General features: G+C 38.4%; 1 protein-coding gene across 1 annotated transcript in view; it reads right to left on the reverse strand.

Annotated features, from left to right (window-relative positions):
- Window positions 1–13,477, reverse strand: part of Uba6 (ubiquitin like modifier activating enzyme 6) — a 59,600-nt gene extending 46,123 nt beyond the window's left edge. The window contains exons 1-7 of the mRNA XM_050149831.1: window positions 13,341–13,477; window positions 11,525–11,587; window positions 7,780–7,874; window positions 7,166–7,194; window positions 5,569–5,663; window positions 4,599–4,710; window positions 1,090–1,170 (exon numbers count right to left, since the gene is read on the reverse strand). Coding sequence (XP_050005788.1) covers window positions 1,090–1,170; window positions 4,599–4,710; window positions 5,569–5,663; window positions 7,166–7,194; window positions 7,780–7,874; window positions 11,525–11,587; window positions 13,341–13,411 — 546 coding nt within the window. The 5' untranslated portion in view covers window positions 13,412–13,477. The remainder of the gene's footprint in view (window positions 1–1,089; window positions 1,171–4,598; window positions 4,711–5,568; window positions 5,664–7,165; window positions 7,195–7,779; window positions 7,875–11,524; window positions 11,588–13,340) is intronic.
- Window positions 13,478–22,704: the final 9,227 nt, after the last annotated feature.

Here is a 22,704-nt window from a genome sequence, read left to right on the forward strand (position 1 = left end):
CAAGTTCCAATACATAGGAAACAGTTATCTTGGTTTAATGGTCTATAATGAAATCTCATTATTTTACAGAAACAGAAATGAGCATACACTTAACCAAAAGCATTAGTTAGCGGAAATAAGAAGTTAGTGTTAAGGTACAGAGGTCAAAGTGCAAACCAAACCATTAATGGTATATATGAGGTTCTTTAACACAATTACAACTGCTTTATGAAAAGTAATTTTTATAATAACAGCACTGTCTCCATCTCAAAAATCCTTAAAAATATTATTTCTTTGTGCTTAAAGCTCTTACTACAGCTTTTATTCAATTCTAAAAATATGCAGTCAGAAAATCTGTATGACAATGGAAGGACTTAAAATATTTAATATTACAAAAGGTCACATATTCTCAGAAGAAAAATCACACATATTATATATGCTAATATGTAAATAAATGTGCCAGTGGGACAATGTAACACATAGAAAAGAGACCATGAAGTATAAATACTGGAGGGTGAGGGAGGACTGGATGAAGTCAATGGACAGAGTTATGAAAGAGATAAAGCTAACTGTCCCAGTTCTCACCATCATGGATAGTTGTTCTTGGTGGCAGATAGCACATTCTACAGTCAAAGTGTAAAAGCCAGCATGGAGGTCTCCAGATGTAGAGTAGCTACTCTGTGTAGAATTTACTGAGATTTTAATACCTGGTCCTTGGTAATTTGGCGTGTGTGTGTGTGTGTGTGTGTGTGTGTGTGTGTGTGTGTGCGCGCGCGTGCATGCGCATGCTTGTTTCTAAGTTTTTTCTTTGTTGTATTTTGTAGACAGGGTCTTACTACCTAGCTTGGAACCTGATATGTCGACCAGGCTCACCTTGGCACTCAAAGTTATCTACCTGCTTGCTTCTGCCTCCTTAGTGTTGGGACTAAAGGCTTGCACCAGTATGCTTGGCTACTTACAAACTTTTAAGGTATAAAGTTTATTTTTAAAAAAATCTTACTTATGACCGTACACATAAAGACTATTTATATAACAGTGAAAAGCTCCAAGTTTTAATATTAAAAATATTCTTCCTTTAGTTAAATGTATCTCATTATTAAATTATGTTACCTTAATGGGAGGGCAGTGAGAATGGCAAAAGTCATTGATCTTCTTTTGTAATGTCAGTTTCATCTCAGTCAATACTATGCACTGTTGAAAATAAAGACCAGAAAGTATTTTATAAAATACAACTTTTGAATTAGAAGCATGTCAATTCTAATTGTCAAAGAATTATAGGTATCCTCACAAGATAGTTACTATTCTATGTTGTATTCTGTTCTAGGATTAATAATTATAGAAGTACAAAATGGAAAATAAAAGTAAAGAGAACATATACTCATTAAATAAATTCCTTTACTACAAAGGACTCACAATTGGAAGCAAACATTAACACCATATATTGTGTTTGCAGTCTCCCAAAAAAGGTTGAGATTTCTATCACTGTCCTGCAATCACTAATATAGCCACCAAAACATTATTTTCAGACAAGCTCAAAGAGTAACAATTGTAATTTTAAAAGATCTTGGTAATAAATCTCTAATTTCTGCATTCAACAGTTTCACACAATAGCTTTGCTTCACATTAATATTAGCATTACTGTATTATTATTAATGTATCATATTAACAATTTATATATTATATAATATTATTTAAGACAAATACTTTTCAATGGTTAATTTTTTATTAACACTATGATACAAGTAGGTGTGAAAACAAGATTTTAATATAATTAATTTGTACTTATTGAGGCCAAATACTTTCTTGTAGGCAGAGCTCTTAACTGCTGAGTAATCTTTTCAGCCATAACTATTAATATTTTTTAATTAAAAACTATGTCTATGGTTGTTTTTATTTTTGCATGCATGTCTCTGCACCACTTGCAAGCCTGGTGGCAGCGGAGGCCTGTGATTCCCTGGGTTAGAGAAGGTTGTGAACTGTGATGTAGTTGCTGGGACTTAACACCCAGGTTCTCTGCAAAAGTGCACTTAACCACTGAGAAAATTTTAGAACACAAGATTTTTAATTTAAGGATCATTCTTCCCAGAATTGTATAACTTGTACTTCTGCCAATATGATATGAAAATTCTTTTTTTATGTAGATTCTTGCTGACATGTTATCATTTTTAAATAATGACTTTCTAATTGCGGTGAGATTTTTGAAGTTTATTTTGCTATTTTTCCCTCCCTCCCTCCTTTCTTTCTTAACATAGTGGTCAAAGAACACACATTATTTCTTTTTCCTCTGAAACAAGGCCTCATGTAGTCTAGGGAGCCTTGAATTTGGTGTGTAGCTAAAAATCATGAGCTTCTGTCTTCAGAGTGGCAGGATTACAGACACGTCTTACATGTAGTTTTATCTGACCCTGGGACTGAAGTTCAGTTTCGCCCATATTAGTAAACAATGTAGCAATAAATCTACATGCCTAATCTCCACTACTGCAATTTTGTGAATGTCTCGAGATTTGTTTTTTTATCTTAATACATAATATATTTTAAGGACTGTTTTATGTGCTGAGCATGTATATTCTGTTGGATGAAATGTTCTGTAAATGTCTGCTGCTCAGTACACTATCTATAGTTTTCAGCACTGTTTTCTGTGGGGGGACTGAGAAAGGGTATTGTTACTATGTACAACTGGCAGGCCTTGTACTCACTCTTTACCCAGCATTTCTTTAAGCTTGTGGCAATCCTTCTTTGTTTGCCTCTCAAATAACAGGAATGAGGTATGTGTCACCACAACCATCTTGCTGTGTGTGATGATCTGTCCACTGATGAAACTGCAGGGTTCAAGTCCTCCTCTAACACTGTACTGGATCCTACTTGTTAGATATCACTAAACTGATCCCTTAACTAAATGGCTATTTTCATCTTAGTTACTCTGTTTAAGAATACCCACTCCTGCTCACTTTTGGTTTACATCACCATGCACGTGGGTGTGCGTGTGTATGTGTAACCCTGTAAGCATATTTGAAAGCCAGGAGAATCTTCAAGTGTCTTTTTCTATAGTAAGAGGACTGCCGTATTGCCCTGACTGAGCCAGAGCTCACTGGTTCAGCTACAATGGCTCGGACAGCTAGGACAGTTCTCAGCAACGCCGTCTTACTCCCACCCCAATGCTGGCAAAGCCATGCCCTGCTTTCCTCTGAGTGCTAGGGATATATGAATTCAGTTCCTCATGCTTGCAGAGAAAGCACTCTTACGCTATCGTCCCAGGCTAGGAATAGCTTTTCCCCAACTTTCCGCTTTTAGTCTGTGTGTTTACCACTAAAGTAAGTCTCACAGACTGTATACTGTCGACTCTTGGTTTTGTGCCATCTAACTAGGGAATAAAGTCCCAACTACACTTAAAATTAATACAAAGTAAGAATTTGTGTTTTTCCTCATTGTTTTGAATAGTGCTCATTTAAGTCTGCCTTTCTTCATGGGATAAAAAAATGCTATTCCATTTCCTCTTGGTCATGTAAGGTTTCTGTTGAATGAGGGCACTTGTAAATGTGACTCTTTCGTCTTCGTGGCTTGGCTCTTTTCATTCTTTTCTGTGTCATCTTTACAAACGGGATTCATACTTATGTATTCTCAAGGCTAGCTACGGTTCTTTTGCTTCTGGATCTGGATCTTGAGTGTCTTTTGGAAGCCTGGTCTGGTAATATTAAATCCTTCAGTTTATGTTTTTTTTTTTTAAATCTTGAAATGACCTTTTCCTTTTAGAAGAATAGGCTTCTAGAGTAGAGTAAATCTAGTTGAATTACTTTTTTTCTTATATCTTGGGTTTTTATGCATGTCAAAATTTATATTTCTGGTGGATCATGTTTATGGGTATACCCTCATGTTTTCTGTTGTTATTTATGAAACATTATAGGGTCATATATTAGGGTGCGAATTATATAAAATCTAGTACAGGCTCCACCATATTTTTAATTTAAGGGAGAATTCTCAGCTGAAACTTTTTGATATTAACGCCTTCTTTCTTCTGTGCAGTGTGTTTACATAAGTCAGAGGTGACATCTAGTATCTCCCTCTATCACTTTCCACTGTGCTTTTCTGAGACAGTCTCTCATTGACCCTGGAGCTCATCAATTACCGAGGTTCGATGGCCAGCAAGCAATGGGGATCAGTATGGGTGTTGAGGATCTGAACTCGGTCCTGTTGCTTGGATAGCTAGCAGTTTACTCAAGAATCACCTCTCCAGCCTGACACTGACTTGTACTATTTCTAGAAATCTAATCTCATAGTGAACCTTTCCACCTAAGCTGAATTTTCTTTTAATTTCTTAAACGTTTCCTTATTTCTCTCTTCTATAGTATAATTTTTCATACTTATTTTCAACTGTGTAGTGTTTATTAAGCACTGTTTATCAACTAAATTTTAATTTAAAAAAGATAGAGCAGGAAAAATAAATACATATTGTTAAAAAAATAACTCCTTACATTCAGGAGTTATTAGAATTTTTTTCTCAAAAAGAACATTTAATAGATACAATTTAAACTTGACTTTTTTCATTCTGCTTTTCAATATATTAGGCTAAACGAGTTATATTACTTCCTTGGACTCTATCAATAACAATACAAAATACTAACCTGGTATTTTTCTAAGAAGGAGAGGTCTGTGGTTTCATCAAAAGGGGCAGAGGATGATGAGACATGAACATATGGATTTAGTTCTGCAATATGATGAAGTACAGCTTCAGCCCTAGAAAATAAACACATTTACCAACCTCTCATTTATTATACTCAGTTTCATTAGATACTTGAAGAACATGAGAGAACCCCAGCACATGTAATTTTAACAAAAACTAAGTAAGTTATAAACACAATTTATTCATTTTTACAGATAGCTACACAATCTTAAGACACATCATCACATGCTGCAGCAAGCCTCACAATCTTTACATATGCCCTTTTACTTCTGGTCTCCAAGCTTAAGGTCTCAATGATAGCAATACTACAGATTTCTTTTTTTTCTTTTCTTTTCTTTTCTTTTCTTTCTTTCTTTCTTTCTTTCTTTCTTTCTTTCTTTTTCTTTCTTTCTTTCTTTTTTTTCTTTTTGGTTTTTCGAGACAGGGTTTCTCTGTGGTTTTGGAGCCTGTCCTGAACTAGCTCTACAGATTTCTTTAGACACAGGAATAGAAGGAGGGACTATCTGAGGGAATAAAGAGTACATAAGACGGACAAGGCAGGCACCAGAAAAAGAAAATGGAACATATGTCATGCAAGCAGGAGGAAGGACAATCTAAATCAATGAAGAGACGGTGAAGAGGGCCGAGAATGTCAGTGTGTGGGTCAAGGGAATAAAAGCAAACTATAAAGGTAGATGTGTATAAAATGTCACAATAAAACCCATTACTTTGCTAAGGAATTAAAAAAAAAACTTCCTTTAAAGATGTCAAATTCATTTCAAAACCATTACAAAGGAAATATACGCCAGTATGCATTTATCTAAGGCAGGGTAAATTCATCTTGACTAAGCTGGCATTCTAGATACAGAAAACATTCCATATGTAAGTCTTTAAAAAAATAATCTCATGACAATGTATCAAAATATCTTTACCTGTTTCTCTCATTAACAACATCATCTTCACACAGAAAGAAATTGGTCCCTAGATCCCATGCTTGGCATTTTTTTGTATCATGGACTGTCAGTGCCTTTAAAGAGAGGAAAACGCCTGTTAAGTCCAAAATCGAACCAGGATGCATACTACCTCTAAGGCTACTTACAGTGTACTGAGAATGCTATGTATATATGTGAGAACTTAGTGTTGTAAGAACTGAAAAGGATAAACAGTTACACCTTTATTCAGAAGACAGATTATAAGCACCTGAGAAACTCCAACAACCTGATGGAGAAACTACACAGTGAGAAGCTTTAAATTTTATCAAAGTGGCATGTTATATAAATCAACATAAAGAAAACATTCAGAAAAATTTATATAAAAGCACTTCAAAATAGTCTATACCCCAGATGATAAAGGTAATGAGTAAATTTTTATCATGCCACAGCTCATTAATTTACAAGGAACATGCTGGAATATACGTATTTTGTTGCTCTGGAAAATGAAATGCTGAGTAAGTAACACCTTCCTCATTCATTAGACTGACAGCCCATTCTGTTAGAGGATGATGGGATTCAATCACTCTCGCATTACAGTGGTACTGCGAGGTGCCATAGTACTTTAGTATAATGTCTGGTAAGATGATGTGCATTTTCCCTTCAACAGAGCAATCCTATGTTTAGAAATCTATCCTATAGTGATATATTATTTGTGTTTCAACTGGGCATCTTATGTTTATGTTAGCTAGCTTTCAGTGCCAACAACACAGACTTCGTGACATTTAGGCTGCTGTGTAATCCCTTCTCTTGATCATGGGCTGGACTTCTGAACGTAGAGCTAAAGAATATACTTTGTTGTGTTAAGTGCTGTCCCTCTCCCGTTTAGTCCCTCATGACGCCAGCTGTCATACTGTCAGCAGCACTACGGAGACAGCCATGTGGTAGAAATGGAATGACCTCTGCTTCATAGCCAGCAAGGAACTACGGTCTGCAGTCCTACGGCCCACAAAGAAAGAAAGCTGGCAACAACCAAACGTGAGTGTTCTTTGACGGACCACTCCCAGGACAACTATAGCTCCTTTGAATACTTTTTGCTACCTTGTGAGAGAGCCTAACAGAAGAAAAAGCTGAAAATTTTGCCCATGCCAACTAGACATAATAAATGATGGTGTCAAATTCTGGAGTAAATGATTTTAGAGAAATACAAAACATATTTAAGTCATAAGAAATTATTAGATTTTAAGGTGTTAAATGGCACTAAGTTATGGCTATATTAAAGATATATACTAAAATATTTAAGAGCGATAAAATATCTGAAGTTCTTAAAGAATTCAACAGTTGCTGCCAGTAGGGAATGAGAAGCAAATATAGGAAAAGCACAAGTACGTGGAGTTGGTGACTCAAGCTGTATGATAGGTAATCAAGAACATGTTAAGTGACTTTTTATGTTTAAATTTTCAATAAAATTAAAAATAGCAGCATTAATGATTCTGTTATGTAAAATGAAACAATAAGGCAAAGTACATTATCAGTTCAAATCAGCAAAAATGAAACAGTTCATAACAAACCACTTTTCATACTGCAGGTGTATACTCACTTTAATCCCTGCAAGAACAAGATTCTTTGCTATAAAGGAAAAAAAAAGAGGAATAACTTAGCATTGCAAATTCATACAAAATACAACTTCATGAGGCGTTATCACATTTCTGAGTTAACTATAATTTTTTTACTTGATTAAAAAATGATACATTTTGCATAATCACATCATTTAAAGATATCTATTCACTTCTCAGGGTTTTTATGAATATACTATGCAACCATAATGAATTAAGAATGATCGTTTGGCCAGGTATGGTGGCACATGTCTTTAATCCCAGCACTAAGGAGGCAAAGACAGATGGGTCGTCATGAATTCAAGGCCTGTATGTTCTACACAGTGAGCTCCACATAGCCAGGTTTAAATAGTGAGACTTCGTCTAGACAGAACATAACAAATGATCATTTAATCAATAGCTACTAAGCTATTAAAATCACTACATGAGAGGTGTTTTTGTTTTTCTGTGGAAGACTACACCTGTGCTACAAAATATTTTGTCAAAAATTCTGACCAACACTTTGAATCTAATTTCTTCTAATGAAAATAAGAGTTATAGTCTTTATCTTATGCAACTCAAAAGAATCACAAGAATTATAGGAAAAAATATTGCTTACCAATTTCTACTCCAAGACCACCCATACCACTTAAGAAGACATGGGACTTGGCCATCTTCTGCATTGCTGTGTCACCAAGAACATATCTCTGTCGACTATAGATGTAAAAAACAAAATAGTTATTTCATCAAAATAAAATCTGCCTTCAAGTTTTGAAAACTAACAGCCATGACACATGAGTCTGTCTAGAGTTGTTTGAGATGAGTTGTACAGCACTTAAAGTAAACAACTCAACTCCTAACTATATAAGACATTTTGGAAAATTAATTTTGGCACTACAATCCACATTCCAGGAGGCAGGAACTCTCCTCTTTATGGAATGCTGTGAGGTGAACCTGCCACTGTTCCATTCCATCCTGTCTGCTCATTTCATCATTTCAGTGGTTACTACAGGCATCTTATTCTGTTATCTTTGTTTTAAAATGGACTACAAACAGGATCTTGGAGGGAAGATTCAGTTCTCTTAGCTTAGTCCCATCTAACTTGATATGCCATGCTTTGTTGACACACATGGGAGGCCTGTCCTTTTCTGAATGGAGACAGAAGAGGAGTGGATAGAGGGGGAGCAGGTAGAAGGGAGGTAGGGGAAGGAACAGGAGGAGAGGCGACAGGGGAAACTATAGTTGGTATGTAAAACAAATAAAAAAAACTGATGGGAAACTGTGGTCAGTAATGCAAAATAAATGAAAAAAGGTTTGATTTAAAAAAAAAAAGAAGAAAAAACTTAAAGTCACAAAAGGGCTAAATACAAGGCTTGTGGAGGATGGAACTAAAGGATGTACATTTGACAATTAAGATTTACACACCCATAAGGTTATAAAGCCTACTTATTCATGGCAATAAAAATCACACACACACACACAAAGAAAGGAAGAAAGAGAGAGCGAGAGAGAACTGGGGGAACTGGCCAGGCAATTCTTGAGTATTATTTTGCATTGACAACCTGGGAAAACACACTTGGGATCTTGTTAAGTTATGCATCCTAAAAGCAAGCTTGCTTATGAATATATATTCCTAAATTTATGAACACAATCTGCTCAGCCTGCATATACTGTTACTCATACGTACACACTTTCAGGGCTGACCACTGGTCTTAGATAACCAACTGGGGCTCCTCCTGGGTAAGACTGTTTTCTCCCACTCTAGGAATTCCTTAGCTGCCTATAGATGGTTCTTCGTCTAGGGTTGGGGCCCCTTGACATTTCCCTATGATACAAACATGATTTATTTATATGTATAGGTGGGGTCTGTGTGTAGGGTGCCCACAGGGGTCAGAAGGGTGTATCAGACACCCAGGAATTGGAGTTACAGGATGTTCATGAGCTGCCTGGTACAGATGCTAGGAACTGATTTCAAGCTTTCTTCAAGAGTAGTATGTGCTCTCAACAACTGAGCCGTCTCACTAGCCACATTTATGAAATTTATTCATCTTGATTAATGTAAATGGTCAATGGTACTATTAAGGGTCATATAGTAAAAAGGTAAAAATGTAAAATACTCAGCGAAATGTCTATGACATGCACTGTGAGATAATCTGGTGGTCTCCCTAAACTGAAGAGCTATAAACTTAAGAATCCAGAGTTTGGTCAGAGGATGGTTCAGCAGGTAAAGGCACCTGTAACTAAGCCTGCTGACCTGAGTTCAACCCCTGAGACCCACAAGGTAGAAGAGACCTAACTATCTCCAACAGTTTGTCCTCTGACCTGCACACACATGCCACATGCCACGGCACGAGTGCATACACACATGGAAATATATACATAAATATTAAAAAACCATTTCATGAAATAAGTGAAAGTTAGGATTTTAAACTAGAGGGATCAGAAATTGGCAAAAGGTTCTCTAACTTAAATTGAGCACAGATTACCAAACGCATAAGGAAAAATCGAAAGCTGGAAGAATCACCTCAAGGGAAAAGGGGAGCAAACACTACTAGTAAAATAGAGCTCACAAAACTTTGTGTTTTGCTTAAGCACAAAAATACCTCACAATACAAAGGGCATTAGATACAGTATTAAGAATATTACATAAACAGTGAAGAAAATTTTGCTCTGAATTTAATGAAGACTCCTTTGGTCATAAGCTGAAAAGCAAGCCAGGAAAGGAACACAGTGTTTTTTAGTAATTTAACTGTGTTCCTAAATAAAGCTAAAGAATATTTTAGGAACCTAACATTATTTAGAATCCAAAACTATAAAATCCACAGAGACATCCATAAAAAAGTTACCAGTATACAAAAAGTAGGGCAATACAACCCATACTGAACTAGACATAACAACAGGTGTACCTTCAGGAATAACAGATGCTAGAGCTGAAGGAGAGAGATACCCTGTCAAATATAAATATGACCCACATGCTCAAGAAGGAGGGAGATATAACTAAAACCCTCCAGAGGATAGAAATATAAACCTAAGATAAGAACAGTTTGTATGGAAGGTCAGCATCACAACTTCCTAACATGAAAACAGATACAGCCTGAGAAAGTCGTGGTGCTTCTTTAGCTGAATATATGTGAAATTGGAATTTTTAAAACAGAATGTGGAAAGGAGGGTACATAAAAGGTATGAATGGTCAATTTTTTCCAGGAATACTAAACTCACATGTGAACAATTTCCAAACAAGAAATATAAGGAAAGCTAACTGTACCACGGTATATCACAAACTTAGGAAAGAAGGAGCCAGATGGAGTTTTTTTTTTTTTTTTTTTTTTCCAGATGGAGAGTTTTTGAGGGAGGGGAGGGGCAAAGAGAAGCAGGAGGGCTTCTGGAGAGACAGAAGGAGAGGTGAGTGACTTGCTATTCAGCCTCTCAGAGGAGCAGACTTCAACTTTAACCTTTGAATCTAGAGTTCTTTAGAGGGACAGAGATTTAGTTAAATTCCTTTCCTGCCTTTGAAAACAGTTGGTGCCTGAAGGGAAGGAATTCCCTTAGGCGGTGGCTCTGGCAGCCTAACCTCTCAGAGTGCTGCAGTAGGACAGCAGTGGATTAAAAGGCAGCAACAATTTTAAAAAATGCTGACAAAAAATTTCTACATTTCCCCCTGAAGTACCGCCAACTAGGGATCTTTAGGTACAGAAATGTGTGGAACTCTCCTAGTCACGCCGTAGCTCGCTAAAAAAACAACCCTCATTCCATTCCCTCTCCATCCAAACTGTAACTCAGTTATAGATTTCTCCATTTCCTATGGAGTATATTTTCTTGAGAAAACAGTAAAATAATCATCCTCTAAAATTTGACTATACAATTCAAGTAACTCCTACATGATCAAGAACATCAGGAAAGTCGGGCTTTGGTGGCGCACGCCTTTAATCCCAGCACTTGGGAGGCAGAGGCAGGCGGATCTCTGTGAGTTCGAGACCAGCCTGGTCTACAGAGCTAATTCCAGGACAGGCTCCAAAGCTGCAGAGAAACCCTGTCTCGAAAAACCAAAAAAAAAAAAAAAAAAAAAAAAAAAAGATCATCAGGAAAGCCTCTTGTTTAAACTCAGGACACTTAGGTTCATATTGGACAATAAAATTCTTCTTAGTCCTATTATTTAAGTCAAAAGAAACGGGAGTTTATTTACATAACATTAAAACTTTCATACTACATATAACATGAGAAAACTCCACAAAAATCCCCATTTTATTTGAGAGGAACCTGTAGGATATCCATACAAAATTCTGCACAGGCATAGTCTTCAAACAGACTATGTGATTCTGGGGTAACGATCAGAAAAGGTGGTTTTCGGCCTCTAAGGTTCTTACCTGTATAATCCATCATCGATTTCCACAGATTCTGTAGACATGGTAGGTAAATTTTTACTTGCACTAGGGAGAGAAAAAAACAAACCCAAATTTTTAAAGATCATATATGGCTTTTGAATAGTAATACTCTATAATGTGAAATTCACTTATGCATAAGACGAGATTCGCAAGTTACTAAAGGTTGTTATACATAAAATATATGTTGTATTATGTGTTACCTTCCTTAGATTTTTAAAATGTGTTGAAGTTAATTTCAATAATTGCTGGTCTGTTTAGTTTTAATGTTGAGATCTTAGAGCAACTAGACAGTACCTGCACTCTTAAGACATCAGTTAGCTAATAAAAAACAGCATCCTCATACAACATACTATTCTGGAAAATAAAAGTGTACACACACACACTATTTGTAGTCTCCTATCATCTTGTTTCTACTTCTTTCACTTATTGTTTTATTCTGGCCAAAATTAGTTTGGTGGATTAAATTTCTGAGTAAAAATGAGAATGAGTATAGGTACACCCTGCTCTGCCACTGAATGGTTATGTCTGCCACTAACTTTCCAAAAAGTTCTGTGTCACTGACTGGTTCAAGAATACATTCAGCCATGTGGTGGTGACGTACAACTTTAATCCCAGCACTGGGGGGCAGAGACAGGGGATCTCTGTGAGTTCGAGACCAGCCTGGTCTACAGGGTGAGTTCCAGGACAAACTCTATTGCGACACTGAGAAACCCTGTCAAGAAAATAAATAAATAAATAAATAAATAAATAAATAAATAAATAAAGGATATGCTCAAAAACAGCCATGCCTGATTGCACATACTTCTAATTTCAGAACTCCAGTGGAGGAGGGAAGAAAAGCAGGGGTCCCAAGCCATCTTTGGCTAACTAGAAGGCTTGCAACTAGTCACAAAACCAGTAATAATTAACAACAATAATAATGACGATAATAAAATAATGATTATATATGAGGCAATAAAAATGCTCCAACTAAGGGGTGCTTATTTGTATTTAATAATATTTCTCAAGTCGATTTTAGCAGCATTCGCCTGGGCAGACAATACAATTACTTAAATCCAGTACTTGAAGCATCCTTTTCAATATGCAATGTAAAATGTTAGGCCTACATTAACTGAAAATAATAAACTGGTCACCTCTATACTTTTTCTACTGTATTCTTCTATGGGGCAGGATACAAGTGGTGTTTTATTAATTCTAAGATTACTGAAATAACCCAAACATGGTGGGAGTATACCAGGACCCCACCCCCATAATTTTGCAGGCTGGGAGAGAAAAACTCCAAGACCCTAAAGTGGGAAATAATCATGGAAGCCTTAGGCTCCTCCCCGTGCCCCAGCACCCCCGTAGTCAACAGGAGGTTTTCGGGGTGTCCAAAACTGCAACTGACTCATCCAGACTTGTTCCCTCCGAAGTAACAGTTTTCTAAGTCGCACGGTTACAGGATGGAGCACAGTGGCCCTGTAGCTGCCTCTTAAAGGTGCCAAGCCACAGGGGCCCCAACCCACTCCTGACCAGGCCCGACAGGAGCAGTGTGACCTGTGGGGAGGATGCTCAACCCCACCGGGAACCGGTAAGATTCGGGAAGAGCCAGCCTCCCCGGCGAAGGCGAGCTGCGAGGCCCGCGCCCACGCCGCCACACCCACCGCCCGCTCGCTCGCCCGCTCGCTCGCTCGTTCCCCGGGGCTCCCCGCGGCCCCGTGGCCTCCGCGCGCACCGAGCCGCCCGGAGGCCGGACGAGAGCCCGCGCCCGCCTTCCTCCACTCCTTCCCGCCTAGCCCGCCCGGGCCAGGCCTCTCACCTGCAAGCTCCCCAGGAGGAGCAGGACGCCTCTTCCCGGCGGAGTGCAGCCAACGGCTCCGACCTCTTCATCGCCTTCCGAGACTCCGCGGCTGCAGCCGGGGAAGGCAGGCGAGGGGGCGGGGCCGCCAGGGTCAAGGGGCGGGCGGCTACGTCACCAGAGGCGGGGCTGGGGAAGTGCGCCCAGGAGGGTGGTTCCCGGCAGCCCGGGGACACCTGACTTCCGGTTCGGGGGGGGGCCCGGGCGAGCTCCCTCGCAGGTGGGGGCGTGGCTAAGTGGAGGAGCCGGCGCTGAGGGACAAACGCGGAACCCAAACACTGAAGTCCACGTCACCTCCGGCGGGGAGCTAAGCCGGGAGGGGCCGGAGGCTCGCCGGGTGACGGATGCCACTTAAACATTCCATTTAAATAGTTTTGCTCATCTAGTACGTGTCAGACGTAGATGTCTGTAATCCAGTTTCTTTTCAGAGCTGTAAAAATTTTCCACTTTCATTTTATGGGAGAAAAAAAAAGGAACTTCCAGTTACTGATTTGGTTGTAGCCATACAGCCAATAACTACGATCATCAGCGCTAGTGGCCAAGGTTTCTCTTCTAATTCTCATTTCGTTGACTCATTTTTTTTTTTTTTTGGCCATTTTTAGAAAACAGTTGTGTGGACACAATATAAATTAGGAATCTTTCTAAATAGCTCTGTATTTGAAGAAACACCAGCCAATAAAAAAAAAAATGACATTACTTGACTATAGATGTAATACAATGTTCTGTAAAGTATCAGTTTAGTTCAAAATTGTCTTATATTTGGAAATATATAGTAGTCTTGGCAAGCCTACATTTTCCTGTGTGTCCACCTCTGCTATTTCTAAAATTGAACATCTCAAACATCGAAGCCTGTGTTGACTATCTGTTACACCCTGCTGGTTTCCTCTGTAGAAAAGGTTTTTTTTTTTTTTAAATCCAATTGACCTTTTTTACATTAACATTCCAATAAATTTGGGTTGTGGCTTATTTTTTCAGAGTTCTGCTCTAGCACGAAATATTTCCTGTCCTTTTATTATTATTATAGTTTTTAGAGATGTATATACATGCTGCTAGTTTTCATTTCCCTCCCATTTATTCTCTTAAATATTGAATATCTATTAGACAGTAGGGTCCCATGGCTAGATAATGATCAGACCATAGAGATAGCATGTCCTGATTTCATCAGTCTCATGGTATGCTTGTAAGTATTTTGGCTCAGATGGAAAGGGAGCAGGTACAAGGGAGTGACCGCAGAGGGAGCAGGCCCTAGCCAGAGACTTGCACAGGACCAGGCCAGAGTCAAGGACCTCCAAGGAAGCAGGCCTGAGCCAGGGACCTCCACAGGAGCAGGTACAAGGGAGTGACTGCCTAGGGAGCAGACTCAAGTCAGAGACCTCTGCAGGACCTGATTCCAGCTGGGGACCTCTGTGAAAACAGGCTGAGACAGCAGCCTCCATGGGAACAGGCCTGAACGACCTCCGGGATTGGAAAGTAACTCCAGGGAGCACTGAATGACCTCTTGGAACACTGAGTGACTTCTGGGGTGACTGGAACTATAGCCCTAACTGCACCACAAGGAGCAACCATCTAAGCCTTGGACCATCACAGGCACCAGCCCCAACTACACCAATCAGAGGAAAAGATAGGTAGACTGAGGCAATAAAGCAAAAGATGTGGGAGTGCCCATCAGCTGTGTGCAAGAAAGCTGAGCAAGCCAGAGGAAGTAAACCAGTTAGCAGCATCCCTCTGTGGACTCTCCTTTAGTTCCTGTCTCGAAGTTCCTATGTTGCCTTTCTTGGAAATGGACAATAACCTTTAAGTCAAGCCAGTGGTTCTTAACGTTCCTAATACTGCAACCCTTTAATACAGCTCTTCATGTTGCGGTAACCACCAACCATAAAATTATTTCATTGCTACTTCATAACTGTAAGCTTGCTACTGCCTTATATGATAGTGTATGTATGTATGTGTGCGTGTGTGTCTATGTACCTTCTCTGTGTAGTTTACATCACCCTTGCTCAATATTCATTATTCTCTCCCTTGAATGTACAAAACACCCTGTGTATTGCACAGTGATGATATATATGTATATAGCCTATGTGAGTTACAACAGACGCATTTAATCAGCACAAGTAAAAAAGGAAATTTGTCAAGAGGAAAACTAAAATTGGAAGGAAGTGCCACTATTCAGGTAAGATTCAAGACAAAATTCAAAGAATGAAGCCAAAGATCAGAGCCAGAGCAACACAACTACACACACATCACAATAGAAACCAAAGACTGTTGAAGATCATCAGTAAAGACCAGAATTCAGTAAAGAAAGTCCCACGTAGACACAAGAGATAGTCAAACTATGAAACAGAGAAAGCATTTTAGACAGCATAAAATATGATCCAATCCTATAGTCCCACAAATATAACCAGGGAACACTGTTAGACATGCAAACTCTTAGTGCCATGATTAAGAAGAAATGCTAAGCTGGGGTCCAACAATGTACTTTTAACAAGGAGGTAAAGAGGCTTGTTGGTATTTGGTGGCCTCTGAGCTGAAGGATCAGGCTCTCAAACCAAGTAGAAAAGAAGCTGAAGATAAAAAAGATGACCTGCAGATTGTTTGAGTCAAGGGGGCGGGGGTAGGGGAAAGGCATATGATGAATCAGCATTGGTGAGAGCAGGAAGTAGAATCGGGTCGGGCAGTTTCAGGACAGGGACCTCAATTCTTATTCTTGGCCGGAAATGTACTTGATTCTCTTCAGGTTGAGCCGATTGTTCCCAATCTCGTGTCCTATTATCTTTCTTCTCCTTCTATACAACTCAAGTGAATGCCACTGCATGGAAAAGACACGTGACACACGACCAAATCTGAGAGGTGCCTGGAAAGGTCATGGAACTGATTGACTGACTGCCCCTACTCACAGCCTCTCCCCAGTTTCTGCCCTAGGTACTATTAAAGCCCCGAGTCTAGCAGCTTGATGGTGCCTATTTTCTGGGACCCAATCCCTGAGACACCGGAGCTCTGCTTTGTCGTTTCTCTTGAGGTCCCATCTATAATTCTATCTTTTTTCTAAACTCACTTTCATGCTGTCTGTAAAATTCACTCTTCTAGTTTGGAGTAACTCTGGTGATCATTGGTTCCTTTTGTTTTTCAGTAGCTCTGTGAGCTACAACTGCCTGTGGCAAGGAAGCCTCCATTACTCTCAGAGACAACCACATTTCCTATACGAGCTTAGACTACAATTTGGTCTACTGGTGAATAATGATTGTGATCTCTTCATAATCTTATGAGGTATGTGTCAACTAAAGTTCCCAGAAAATAAGATTCACTGATTGACTGGTTAGAATTTGTGTGAATGTGGAGAGTTAAGAGTTGAGGTTTAGATCCAAATTAGCTTGGGCTAGCTTTATCCCTCTTACTAGCTGTTTAGCTCTGTGCTTCACCTAACATTCTTGTAACTATCTGATGAAATGTTTTGGAATGCACTAATGGACTCCTAGCTTCAACTAAGACAAAGGGCAAAAGACCAGATAGCGTCGGAGGCTCACAGCAGAGACATCTCTGCTTTGCTCTAACTCAACTCCTTGATGATCCCACAGGTATACTTTTAAAGTGCGTTCTTTCATTTATGACTTTTTTGTTCTATACGTATACAAATTTTTACCAAAACTGTTACCATGTGGGATATTTGATCTTTTTTTCCTTATTTATTTATTTATTTATTTATTTATTTATTTATTTAAGATTTCTGTCTCTTCCCCACCGCCGCCTCCCCTCAAGACACACAGAATAAAGTTCCTGTTATTCTCTTTGAGGGGAGAGCTATGTTGTTGTTTTGATAAGTACATAATTCAAAATACTTCCCTTTCTGTCTCTTCACATCTGCACACAATGAACAAATGCCCTCCTGGTATAACACACTTGTGGTCCAAGCAGGCCCAGGCCTCAGCTATGTTTTCAGCGTTACTCAGGGAAAACACACCTCCTTTGCTTTGGCAGCCTCTTCTAGAACATCAGAGTGAGGCTTTTAAAAGATGGTGACCCTAACATCAAGAAGCTCTGATCCATAAACTAAAATCAACAACAGCAATGTAGCTATCCTATATGTGAAAAGCATAGGCAGAGAGAGAGACATAAAGTTATTTTCAGAAACGTCACATCTGACTGTCTTGTTGACTTTCTCAGTCCAGAATCCCCAATAGTTTGGGAAAAGATAGCATTTGGATACAGAGTAGATTTAGATTTAGATCTGAAAGGATCCTTATGATAGGTTTGTTCCTGTGCTCTCATAAGGAAAGAAGTTACTGTGTCTGCTTTTTTAAAGATACAATGTGAGATGACCACTGAAAACCAGGAACTGAGCCTTCAAAAGAACCCAGCCATGCCCGAACACTGATTTCTTTAGTTCTTGGTCTCCAGATTGTGAGAAATAAATGTTGTTTGTTTAAACCACGGAGTCTATGCCATAGGGTTATTGTAGCCTGTGCTAAGACATCAGTTATGCTTTTTTTGTTGTTATTTATTTTTCTGTTTTTGCATCCCAACCAAAGTTCCCCTTTCTTCCCTCTTCCTAGTCTCCCCCCCTCTCCCCCAGTTGCGCTTTCCTGTAGTTCTGCAGGGATCTGAGATCATCTACTGACCTTCTTGCCATATGGTCTCTCTCACCCCATTTCAGTGTTACAGGAATTCTAGAGCATTCACCGAGATATAGCCTGAGTCCTTTTCAGAGAGGATGATCGTTTGAATGTTAATGAGCATTACAGTAAGTCAAATTATAATCTTAATATTCAGATAATATTGACTCTAAAAACTATTAATATGACCGGGATTAAATTAGGTGTTGAGGTTTAAAGGAATAGTTTTCAGGTGCAGATAACTCTTGAAGTTTTCTGCAACAGGAGAGTAGAGAAATGGATGGTAGGAGATGAAACTGAGATATTATTAAATATTGCTATTTTAGTCAATTTTGCCATGTTGATATGTAGCTATAGATGTAGAGGAACATGATAAAGTCGTCCCACACTAGCTCAGAATTGAGTATAATAAATGGTTATTTATGTAGGAGTAGACTCACAGATCAACAGTCCTCTGTATGAGCAGGGAACAGGAACCTAATCCAGCCACCAAGAGAGAGAAAGTTTTTTCCTTTCCCTGCCTTTCCTTCCATCCTTCCTCCTTCCCTCTATCTCTCCCTCCATTTCGTCATTCTTTCTTTTCTCCTTTCCTTTATTCCTTTTTTTTTTCTGTTTGAGACAGGCTCTCACACTGTAGTCCAGACTGGTCTCAGCTTGTGGTTAGTCCCCTGCTTCCTGAGTACTCCCTTCTATCTGCTTTGATATTGCCATTTGTTACAGAAGAGCACATCTTAGTACAAAGGGTGCTACATACAATAAAACTTGCTCACATATACAAAATTTATTGAGCTTTTTTTCCTATTATAAAAGCAGTATAAGTTTATTTGAGGTTTTGGATACAGACATCCACAAGGAAGAAAAAAAAGTGTCACAATAGCTATCTAAAATGTTCAATATACATGTTCTTTCTTTCCTTTTTTTTAAAAAAAGATTTTTATTTTACTTATTTATTATGTAGACAGTGTTTCTTCTTCTGCATATATGCCTGCAGGCCAGAAGAGGGCACCAGATCTCGTGGTGGTTATGAGCCACCATGTGGTTGCTGGGAATTGAACTTAGGACCTCTGGAAGAGTAGCCCATTTCTAATAATGTGTGTAGCACCCCAAGGTGTGATTACCGGGAAGATTCTAGCCTACATCCATCCTGGGTCGGAGTTCATTGCGTCTGCCCCAGAGAGGAGAGCATGGCCTCTGAGCTCACTTCCTCTTCCTCCCAGCATTCTGTTCTGTTTACTCCACCCACCTATGTTTTAACCTATGAGGGCCAAGCAGTTTCTTTATTATAATTAACCAATGACCTTCTTCCATCATATATGAATAAACAAATAGTTAGATATATTTTATTATAGTAATTTTCACATATCAACTCAGATTATTAAACTTTTTTTGTACCTTTCTTGGCAATCTGGTTTAGTTGGTAAATTTTTTCTTTGGATAATAATAGTTAATGTCTAAAATAATACAAACAGAACTGATACAAAAATACATTGACACATAATTTTATACATGGGCTACATATGTTAGCCCTCTGAATCTAGATAGTCCTTTAGCAAATATATCTTTAAAATGCCCAAGGCAATACCTGACTACAACAGTTTCTTGAACACTTACAAAACCAGCTGAGAGACATACGTTTTACACAGAGATGTACTAAAGCCCTTAGGTTTACCTTGTACATATATATAATTTTTGCTTTAAATCCAGAGGTAAGATTTATTATCATTTTAGGAGTAAGTATATTATGAAGATATTTGATATACATTGGTATTGCAACTTAGCTATGTCCTGTGTCATCTATACATTCTTAGCATGATTTCACGTGTAAACTTTTAGCATAAACTTCAGCACATAGAAAACTTTGAGCTCCACTCAGTTGAATATAGAACTCTATCTGTGATTTCTATGGGTTATTTTTAATAGAAAGTATGATTAATATAGAAGATAAAAAAGACAGAATTTTGGAAAATAAAATGGGATCTGAAAAAAATATTTTATACTATTGTAAAACCTAAAGTAGAAAATAAGAAAAGGAAAGGAAGAAGACATGTGATTGGTAAGTAATTTACTTTACATAACCACACATAGCCTAGTGGATTTGAAAGTTACTCTCATATTTGTATACTGTTACACAGTTCACCTCAGTTCCTACTAGATAATTATTGAAATTGAGTTCTTATACTTTTTCACCAAGTGAGTATGATACTCCTTTTATTTTCATCCCCTCCCATTCTGCATGAAAAAGGCGAACCAGACCTGAGTGGGATGACGTATGTGGCACTGTACAGACATGTTTTGGGAACTGTAGTTTTTTAGCAGTAGGTGTTGGTTTCACAATTGTAGTTTTGTTTTTCCTTTCTCCCCTCTCAATAGTCTCTGCCGTAGTCCTTGATCTGTATAGGGGGAAACTGTATGGTTTCTTGCCTTGAGTTTCTTTTCCATATCAAACTTCCTCTTTTTGTTTGTATATTTCCTTGATTTTTTTTATTGACTTTACTCATTTATTTGTGGGAAATGATTTGTAGGATAAGGAGATTAAACAAAAATTCCACCATATTATTAAAAATGGGTTTTGTATTTTGCTTACAAGGTAATTAGTATATGCATTTTCTTTATTGTATTAAATCAGTATTTATGGAAGTCAGTCAACATATATTATACAGTCTAAGGAATATTCTAATAGTGTATGAAAAAAATCTATTCCCTTTAAAGACCTCCGTTGTGTAGTGGTGTCCCCCACTCTGTAGCACGTGAATGGGATTAATCTATATCATATAAACAATCTTGCCAGACTGGTGGGATTGGGTTGCTGAATAAGAATAAAAATGCTTTTAAAACCAAAGAGAAAATTGGGTCTTTTAATCATGGGAGTTGAAAATGGACCTATAGACATGATTCTGTTGTCCCTGGGCTCTAGGCGTTGTGGTAGCATCAGTCCGTTACTGCTGCTGACGTATAGACAGCGATTCTACTGTCTCCATGCCATAGGTGTTAGGAAAGCACTGGTCTGTTACTTCTGCTGACGTATAGACAGTGATTCTACTGTCTCCATGCCGTAGGTGTTGTGATGTCATCAGTCTGCTACTGCTGCTGACGTAGGCGTGTGATTCTACTATCTTCTTGCCATAGGTATTGGGACAGCAGTCAGCCTGTTATTGTTGCTGAGCCCCTTTGAGAAAAAAAAAAAAAAAAAAAACTTCCTAAACCATGCTGATGTTATGAGCATGTTGTTGACGTTGGCTATGCCAGAGGAGCAGCGAGTTGCAGCTGAAGTTCCAGGTGTCAGCCAGCAGAAGGGAATCCTCTGATGGGTCAGTCTCGTCTAGGTGAGGCCATGAGACTGCAGCCCCTAGAATGTCTTTTGCTTCTGTGCCTTTACGTGTTTGCTGCAGCTCTGTTTCTTTGATATCTAGCATGGTGTGAGTGGACGTGGAGAGATCTCCACTGCTCGTAATGTAGTGTGTTTATCTTTTGGAAACTTCCCATTCTACTTGGTATTTTTACCTGTGGATTGTCAAGAAGATGACCCCTTCCTAAGCTGTACTAGTTTCATAACAATGATAGCTTATACAGAGTTTTGATGAATAAGGTCTGTGAGTCTCACCTAAGGAGCTGGATGGACTGTCGCTCAAGTTAATGACTAACAATTGAGTCCAGCTAGTTTAAATTCTTTTAACCTTAACGTCAGAAGGTGTGTTTACAGGGCTCAGAGCACATCACAGCTGAAACAAAGCTGTGAAAATAACAAAGTTAGACTAAGATGTTTTTGTTGAATAACTTTGAGGTGAAAAAACCCAAGAAGACAGTCTAAACTTTTAGAAAAGCACATGGTTGAATGCGGAACTCTTTAACGTCAGGAAACAAGAACAAAGCAGCCCGGCTTTTACTGGCTGATGTGCTCTTCTTGCTAGGTTTGGTTGATGATCAAAGGTGATGACTAATTCTGTATACCCATTTCTGCTTTCAGTCTCCTGGTACTAGAAAAAAACAACTCTTGTAAGCTGATATGCACCCTAAAGATTGAAAGTAGAGTTGACTGATTCTTTTTCATTTATAAAGGTTAAGTTTGTGATTCCTTTAAGATTCCTTTAATCCATATAAAATTACCTTTTAAGATAAGTAATAATATAATTGTCACTTTCTTTGTAACTGCAAAATGCAGCCTGCCAGGAAAAGACCTGGCAAGAACACCTTGCTTGCCCAAACAGTTAATCTATAACAAGTTGCTTGGGTATGAATATATGTTCTTGGAATTGTTTGTAAAATGTTTAATCATGTAAGGGATATGGAAAACATATTGATTTTACTGTTTTTTGTATTCATTGTAATCATTCACTTGAAAAACAGAATGTAACTACATTGCAATTCCTATATTGCCTGAAAAAACTTTGTTGGAATATATAAGCTGTAGAAAAAAAAGTACACAGTAGAGAAAGAATAGAGAAAGAACAAAAAATAAAGAAGGAAGCCATCCAGAGAGTGTGTGAGTGTCTTTTCTCCTAAACCCTCTCAGATAAACAAGTCTAGTTTATGGTGACTCCGTGGATTCCTCTCAAAGTCCTGTGCTGCTAGAGGCTGGTCCCCGAGACCATGGTGTGTTGTGGTTTCGTAGCCTGCTTTCTGGGACTTTATAACCTTAGGATGTAGTTGTTTTTACATTAGGATGTAAATTATACATTATTATTATTATTAAAAGAGGAAGAGAAAAGAAGCCCAACTCT

Source organism: Alexandromys fortis, unplaced genomic scaffold (genome assembly GCF_014885135.2).
Source record: "Alexandromys fortis isolate MF-2015 unplaced genomic scaffold, M_Fortis_MF-2015_v1.1 scaffold_0, whole genome shotgun sequence".
NCBI classification, from domain to species: domain Eukaryota; kingdom Metazoa; phylum Chordata; class Mammalia; order Rodentia; family Cricetidae; genus Alexandromys; species Alexandromys fortis.